At 33.6% G+C, this 9078-nt stretch overlaps 1 protein-coding gene across 1 annotated transcript; it reads left to right on the top strand.

Annotated features, from left to right (window-relative positions):
• Positions 1 to 783: 783 nt before the first annotated feature.
• Positions 784 to 3290, top strand: LOC111292264 (patellin-3-like). The gene is made up of 4 exons (XM_022884548.2): positions 784 to 2252; positions 2360 to 2484; positions 2571 to 2706; positions 2894 to 3290. Exons 1-4 carry the CDS (start codon positions 963 to 965, stop codon positions 3146 to 3148), a joined length of 1806 nt encoding a protein of 601 aa, XP_022740283.2. The 5' UTR covers positions 784 to 962; the 3' UTR covers positions 3149 to 3290.
• The last annotated feature ends 5788 nt before the right edge of the window (positions 3291 to 9078 follow it).

The following is a 9078-nucleotide window of genomic DNA, read 5'->3' as shown; positions in this document are numbered from 1 at the left end:
TTTTTTTATTTTTACTTCTCTCGATTAGGAATAGTGAGGAAGCGTCAGGGGAATCAGACTTCGCACCCGTTGGAATTATTATAAAAGAAGCCAGACAAAGGTTGTCAATGTTCCAGGGCTGGGCCATATTGCATGTCTTGAAACAAGGAAATATGACTTCCAATGCATTAGCAAGACACGGGCTGCAAATTATAGACAATGAGCATTGGGTTGAGGACCGTGATATAATTGCTCAATTCATACAAACTAACTGCAATTTGGATTATGAACGAAATTTCGTTACATTTAAAAAAAAAGGATTTAATAATTTTTCAAAATATATATGACGTTCCAAAAATCGAGAATAGAACAAGGGAATTCTCTTAACGGACGGAAGTGATTGTCCGATAAGAGTAGGTCCCACGTTTTGATGCAGAGTAGGACATAGAGAATAGAGATGAAGAGGATCCTAGGTGTCCATTGTCCAAAGCATCAACGGTTGGATATCTATTTGAGTTGGGGATGTTTGTAGGGCCCAAGCATCAACGGTAATCATCACGTTTGTAATTTCCTTTCTCAAATGAAAATGCCGCCACCTACGCCGATAATTTCTATCTAAGGCAATGGCATGGCATACGACTATGTTCCTAATGAACACTGAAAAGCCTTGACAGACTGTAAAATGGACGGTAGTGGGTCCCCAGTCAGTCCCCCACACCTCCCCCCCCCCCCCCCCCACCAAAAAGAAATTCAGAATAAATCCAAGCTGGCTTATATTGAGCTTGACAGCTTGTTTTTCTCCTCAATCCAACCCCACTCCTGCCCTTAACCGCCCTCAACCTCTTCTCTATGCCATCTCTTTAAAAACTGCCATCTCTCGTCTCTCACACAACACATATTCTTTCTCATTTCCATTTCAGTATCTTATCTTTTCCTTTTTACTTGTTTTACATTCTAGTTGACATCAAGAATCAAATTTAGCTATGGCTGACGAAGTTCAGAAGACAGCCCAGGATGGAGTGCTGCAAGTAGACGAGGTGGTTCTTATTCCTGATGTGCCACAAGCTGAGAAACCTCCAGCGGCTGCAGTAGTATCGAAAGAGCCACCTCCGATAGCCGAAACCGATGAAGAACCGGTAAAACCAAAGCAGGTTGGGGAGGCTTTAGAGACAGAGGTATCAAAACCCAATGGTGATGATCAGGAAAAAGTTCCTCAGTTGGGTTCTTTCAATGAAGATAGCACCACGGTTGCCGTTCTTCTTGAGAATGAAAATAAAGCGCTTGAAGAACTTAAGCAACTTGTGCAAGAAGCGCTTAATAGGCATGAGTTTGGTGGGGTAGCATTGCCACAACAACCAGAAGCAGCTAAAGAGGACAAGAAAACAGAAGTCGTGGTGACAGAGGACGAGAATGAACCTGCTGCCAAAGAAGAGACAAAGGATGAATTGGCTACTGATGAACCACGAAAACCAGAAACAGAAACAAAAACTGTTGTCGAAACAAAGGATGAACCAGAAAAGGAAGAAAACATTGATCTGGTTGAAACGGAGGTTATTACAGGGAAGGTTGCTGCTACTGCTGGCTCTGACACAGTGGAAGACGATGGAGCCAAGACCGTAGAAGCCATTGAAGAGACTGTTGTTTCAGTCTCTTCTTCAGTTCAACCTGAGCAACCACCAGCAGGTAAAGAACCTGCAGAGGCAAAGGCTGATGTGGTTCCGGGAGGCGAACGAAAAGATGCTAAAACAGAGGACAAAGTGCCCCCAGAGGAGATATCCATATGGGGCACTCCACTTCTTGCAGATGAAAGAAGCAATGTTATTCTCCTCAAATTTCTAAGAGCCAGAGATTTCAAGGTGAAAGATGCATTTACCATGCTCAAAAACACGATCCGTTGGAGAAAAGAGTTCGGCATTGATGAATTGATTGAACAAGATTTAGGTAATGATTTGGAGAAGGTGGTCTTTAGTCTTGGTTTCGATAAGGAAGGACATCCCGTGTGCTATAATGTGTATGGGGAGTTCCAAAACAAGGAGCTTTACCAGAAAACATTTTCGGACGATGAGAAGAGGCAAAATTTCTTGAGGTGGAGAATCCAATTTCTGGAAAAGAGCATTAGGAAACTGGATTTCAGACCCGGTGGCATTTGCACCATTGTCCAGGTTAATGACTTGAAGAATTCCCCAGGACCTGCTAAATGGGAACTTAGACAAGCTACCAAACAGGCTCTTCATTTGCTCCAGGACAACTATCCAGAATTTGTTGCCAAACAGGTATTACTGTTATTTGTCTTTTACTTCATGTGATACTATATATCATCAGTTTAATATTTCTTGGATCTTACCTTTGTTTCAAATTGCGGTTCTGGCTGTTTGTTTAGGTGTTCATCAATGTACCTTGGTGGTACCTTGCAGTCAATAGGATGATAAGTCCATTTCTGACCCAAAGAACTAGAAGCAAATTTGTCTTTGCTGGCCCGTCAAAATCTGCACAGACACTTTTCAGGTTGGCGTCTCTAAATCAAGTATAATTTGCTTCTTTTCTCTCTCTGCCTTTGTTTCTATGAAAATTATTTTGTTCTGTACAATTAGGTACATCGCTGCTGAGCAAGTGCCGGTCAAATATGGAGGACTGAGCAAAGACGGTGAATTCGTCAACACCGATGCAGTTACTGAGACAATTGTTAAGCCAGCGGCGAAGCACACTGTAGAGTTTCCAGTTACTGGGGTAGGTGGCATTTCTTTTGTCTCTCTGGTCAAAAGTAGTTTTCACTTTTTCAAGAATCCAAAGCAGCGCTTGGGGATTTGGATTGTACTAATTTTTATTACGGCATCCGTTTTTGGATCCTCTGGACACTATTCTATTGTTTTCTATTTGCTTAAAGCTTAAATCGTCGATTAAATCCTTTGTACAGACATGCCTTCTGGCATGGGAAATCAGAGTAGTTGGATGGGATGTGAGCTATGGTGCAGAATTCGTACCCAGTGCTGAAGACAGCTACACAGTTATAATCCAGAAGGTCAGGAAGGTTGCCCCTACCGAAGAAGCGGTGGTGTACGACAATTTCAAGATTGGTGAGCCTGGCAAGGTTGTTCTCACCATAGACAATCCCACTTCAAAAAAGAAGAAGCTCCTCTATCGCATGAAGACCAAGCCGACATCTCATTAAAACTTTAGATCCAAATCAAAAACACAAAGCATTCGTACTTAAGATCATTACATCAACAGCGGGAAGGATGAATTGGAATTCTATTTTGCTCTGCCTCTAGAAAAAGCCAAGTTTTTAACATTAACTTTGATTTTTGAGCCTGTTATATATATATATATATAATTATTATTTATATATAGTTTTTGGGTTGGTCTATACTCTATTCTCTATATTGCGTCCAAGATGTATTGTTTTTCCTAGTGAATTTCAAGCTATTGTTGGTTTCTTACGTTCCCACGATTGCATCCCTTTACTTTTTGGCTCATTAATTTTCAACTTACATCTTGGGGTTTAGCATTTTTTTAAGGATGGATGTAATTTTTACAAGTAATGATGCCATTCTTTATGATACATGAAAAAATTACCATGAACGCGGTATTAGTATAATCATATGTTTAAGAAATTAAAATGTAATTGATCATGATATTATAATTTAACATTGAATTTTATCATTGTATTTCAATTTTATTATTTTTTTAAATAATTAAATTATAATATTTCACCGAATAAGCAAATGACAATTTTCACTGGGTTTTGCTTAAAAGCAACGAAATTAAAATATTTGGAAAAAATATTTTATTAATGCAAATGATAATTTTTTATTAATTTTATTATTTTTATGTAAAAAAATCCATCAACAAAATTAAAATTACAATCACAAAGTTCAACGAAGCTATAATTTGACAAAAATTCAATTTTAATTCATAATGCAATGATAAATTCGACCTTAACTTCTATTTTTTAAAAAAATAAATAAATGTTATTTGATAAAATAAAACTTTTACCAATGGGCCATGAATATGTTTTCGAAAAAGAATCTTCTCCCAAAAGTTGTAAAAATCTCAACTTACTCTATTTATAATACAATTAAAAATTTTTTTCTATTAAATTTACCAAAGTAAGAATTTCTCTTTCTAAAACACGCGCCAGTTTTGAATGCAATTAATTTACTTCAAAAGGAAAAACACTTTATATTGCATCCAAATTAAAGATAGAAACCTTTGTTGGGTAAAACAATTATAAAAAAAAAAAAAAAAACTATTGGAAATATAATAGAGAAATATAGGAATCATACATAGATCTAAAATCTTTCCCACATGTTAGGTTAAGATAAAATTAAAAGATTTTCACTATCTTTGAGTAGTGATCACTATCTTTGAGTAGTGAAAAAGGATCCTTTCTTTATATTGTCATCTTTCTAAAATGATAATGCATATAAAAGATAATGTCATATGAAGTCCCTTGTTAATGTCCATAATTGTGATAATCATCATACAGATTTTAGATAAAGATAAAAGTATATCTTTTTTTATAATTATTATAATATAATTAATCAATCACAATCATCAAAAATTCATAAATATATTATATGAAATCAAATGATGAATCAAACATAATTTTTTATTATAATAAAAAAATTGAATGTGAAATGGCCTTGACAATAAGGAGAGGAGCTGGATTTCAAACAAATATAGGATTCCTTTTAAATTCTGAAAAGTGTACAACATCCAAAGTTTTTTTTATGAGGGTCTTTGTGAAATTATATAGGGGAATGACATTAAAAATTATTGGAGTTTATTAATATGAGAAAGAAAAAATTACCGAGAAGGAAATGCTAATTTTCAAAATTGATAGAAGTACGAAATCATATTTCGGGTTTTGTCCCCAATCAAATTAGTTCATGTCGTTTGCGTTCAAGTTTCATCTTCCAATATAGCTAATCCAAAGTGTCATGGACTAAGCTTTCATTCCATAAAGCAATAGTCCATACAACATTTAGATGGACGCTTTCATACAAGTTAACCATAATAGTTTAAAATTTGAACATGCAACAAATAAGTCATAAATTAATCTTAAGGATAAGTAATAAAATATCGAGATATAATGGGTATGCACCAGCTTGAACCCTAATTCTTCAAAAAAATTTTTATTAATATCAACAAGGTTACAACAATTAAAAATATATATATCAAATTTTTTGCCATCAGTAAGGCTAGAGAAGTAGTCCTAGATAAGTAATCTAGTATGTATTTTAACAAGTGAGGTAATTCAACAATCTGCTGACAACTCATCCCTTTTAAAAAGCTAAAGAACTTTTACACCTATACTACCAAGAACAATTATAGTGTTTGAAATTGAGACATTTAAAATCTACCCCCTTGGCACCTCTACCCGATCATGGCCCCAAACAACAATGCTTCATGACATCTTATGCTCGATCATGACCTTTTACAAGGTCAGCTCATGACATCCTTTCCTACATAAGAGTATTCCTCTCTTCTTACCCATTTCTTGAACTATAGCACTAAAATAATTTTCTTCCCACTTTTGGAGAAAATCATGATTGGCACAACACATGGACATTCCACCAAGAACAATAAGTAACTAGTAGTAAGGACTAGGATCACTTGACCCAACATTATAAAGTCCAATCCTAAGGCAACATCAAAATCTTCTATAAGGGAAACTATGAAGTCTATGTCTCATACTTATAGGTTGAGCTTAATCATCACACTCTTTAAAGCTTCCACTTATCGCAAAGGTTGGAGAGTTCATTGCTTCCATCTGCCCATAATCCTTGTTAACATTAAGATTACACCTCTTAGCTTCTTTGAGTGTGTGATGAAGGTATTGGCCACACCTATGTCTACCATGGCTTTTATTGTTTTGCCATTGAACACCAAGTCCACAAATGTTAGGCCATTCATTGGTTTTTTCTTTTCCATGCTTAGTTGGGTATGAAAAACATTGAAGAAACGTATTAAGCCCATCTTTATTGGCTCATCTTTAATTTTCTCAACAATTTGGGGTGTTTTGGGTTGACTTTTGAAAAAAAGCTTTTAGTACATTAAAGACACTTCTGTTAGGGCATTTGGCTACCCGATGCGGCCTTTGATATAGAAAGTTAACTAACATGTGCTTTTAGCTTAAAATTTGATGCATTGTTTACTTGGGTTGGGAAGTGTCTCGACCAAAAGGCCTCTTATCTGTTCCCTCACTTAATTGTTTATCCTTCTAGCCATCTTTCCCCCATTCTTGAAATCGAAGTTATTATCATCTGAAAGAGGATTCTTTCATTTTGATGGGCCATCATTATAGTTAGTAAGATGCTTAGTGGGCAACCATGGTAGTGGTTACATCTTACATTTTTTTTTCTTTGAAGTTTTATCTTAGCCTCTGGTTAAGGCCCCTAGGGAAATAAAACATCTTATCTTTTTCAGACATGTCCGTAGAGAAGCTCTTTAAAACCCCATGCACCATTTCTATTAGCCACAGTTCTTGAAGTTTCCTTTGGGTTATATACTCGACATTTTCAAGAAGAATTTATTTTCAGCTCTTACTTAAGATCCAACCAATATTTGTTAGGTCATTGATAATCAACAAACTTTGAACGTCATTATAGCATGGCATCCTTAGTAAGATACATTGGGACCATTGCTACCTTGTCTTCCTCTAATTTTGTGTACACGACTCAAAAGTATTCTTTCATATTAAATAAGAAATTTTCATGCTTTTTAGCATCTTTTACCCTTTTATAATATTGAGGTTTTGACATTTCGACCATTTTTTCATTATCTATTGAACTAAAGGTGGACCTGGCCACTACCAATTATAGTACGTTAATTTTGGCCTTTAGCTCTTCAAACTCTCTTCAGAGGATGCTTATAGCATTTTTTATCTCTTTCATCATAGAATTTAGAGTATCAGACAGTTTTGATTGGGCTACCTTAATCTTTCTCAATCGATCATGAGTTACCACGTGAGTTTTTAAGGCAGCAACTGTAGCTTTAAGCTTGTCAATTCTTTGTCAGTCATTTGATCCGCTAGTTATTGTAACCATCATTATTTTCACACTAACACTTTTTAACCATGCTCTGATACCATGTATTATAGACTAAACTTTTTCTCAATGATGCAATAGCACGTATGGCACTTAGAATGACACTTCTAAACAAGTCAACCAAGATAACTCAAAATTTGAACAAGCAATAAGTAAGCCATAAGTTTATCTCAAGGATAGGCAGTGAAATATCAATGTATAATGGCTGTACACTAGCTTGACCTCTGGTGTCCCAAAAAAAAAGTTTTATAAATATCAACTAGGTTACAATGATTATAAAAGAAGTATCGAGTTTTCCACTTTCATCGGGGCCAAAGGGACAACCTTGAATGGGTGGTCTAGTATATATCTTAACCAATAAGGTAGCCCTACAATTCACAATTGCTCACCTCCTTTAAAGAGTAAGAGTTTTTACAACATGTTACTAAAAATTATTACAACATTTGAAATGAAGACACTTTTTCTTAACATATGAAATTTAACCTCTTAACACCTTTAATTGATCATGACCTTATATAAGGGTGGCTCATAAAACCCTATATCCAATCATGGTCCTATACAAAGATTGACTCATGACACAAAACATGTGACAATAATTTTTATCATCTCGAGAAAGTATTAATACGTCAAATTAGCTTGTATCGATTTTTACCCGTCTAAAGTCAAATCATCTCATTTTAATATTATTTTACATAAAATTCATTGATATTTCTTAATAATTTTCTCTCACCTCAAAATCCAAAAGTTATTATTGAAGTACCTACTTAGTCTTTTTTACTATAAAAGAATAAGTGCTTTAGTCCTTTTACCGTAATTTCGACTAATTTAGTCCTTTTACTTTTAAATTTGATAGCAAATAAAAACAATTGTTAACATTGTTTATCGAATCTATTAATTATTTTAATTATTTGAGGTGACACAGTTATGATCTTGCATGTAATATTTTGTTAACAAAACGGTGATGTGGAATCAGAGTAAAATTTTTAATGATGGTGTGGAATTTTAAAAATAAAACTTTTGAAAATATGGGTGACAAATGGCAAAAAAATCAATTTGTTAAAATATAAAGAATTGGCCATCAAAATTTTAAAATTTTTAATATTAAAAATTAAAAATTAAAAATATCTTAATTCTAAACTTTTGTTTTTTCTTCTTCATCTTTTCATTTTTTTTATTGTTTTTTTACATATCACCCATATTTTCAAAAATTTTATTTTTAAAATTCCATGTTAACATTTAAAAAATTGCTTTGATTCCACGTCATCATTTTGTCAACAAAATGTTATATGTAAGCATCATATATGTGCAACATAAACATAATTACTAGATTTCATAAACGAAGTCAACAATTGTCCTGATTTATTCTCAGTTTTAAAAGTAAAGGGTCTAAATTACTCCAAAATATGGTCAAGGGATAAAATTACACCTTACAGTCGAGGGGCTTGGTAAATACTTTGACTCAAAGCTATCGATTTCAAATTGATTATTTGTGTAATAGCATTTAAATATTTTTTAATTTAATTTTTTACAAAATTATAAGTATAAAAGAAGTTACAATTATAAGTATTACATCTTTATATAAAAATATGTTATAATTGTTTTTTGTTTCTAACAAAAATGAATTTTTTTGGTATCTGAGTGGTTGATTCTACAATAATTATTTTAAGTAGTATTACATACATTTATCTCATGCACTCATTTTGCACACTCATTTTTTATTTTAAGTATTCAAGGGAAAAATACTAAAATTCTTATAAGGTATGGTAGAATTTTGAAAACGTATATATCAAGTGAGTATGTAAAATGAGTGTATTATATTTTTTTCCATTTTTTCAAGTGCTTTCTTATCTTAAATTATTTTCAATTTTTTTAGCTGAAAAAAACTCACTCAACATGACAAAACTCAAACCCAAGTTTTCTAACAAAAGCGGTCTCTTTTCAATCTTTAGATCTTTGCAAAAATTAAGAAAATTAAAAAGAAGAAAAGAAGAAATGGCAAATACAAAGAGAGAAATGGTCAACAATGGAAATTGGCAAGCGTCCGATCCAA

The sequence above is a fragment of the Durio zibethinus genome, chromosome 10 (assembly GCF_047325235.1).
Source record: "Durio zibethinus cultivar Kanyao isolate XHJ-2024 chromosome 10, ASM4732523v1, whole genome shotgun sequence".
NCBI classification, from domain to species: domain Eukaryota; kingdom Viridiplantae; phylum Streptophyta; class Magnoliopsida; order Malvales; family Malvaceae; genus Durio; species Durio zibethinus.
This window is presented reverse-complemented; position numbering and strand designations above follow the sequence as displayed.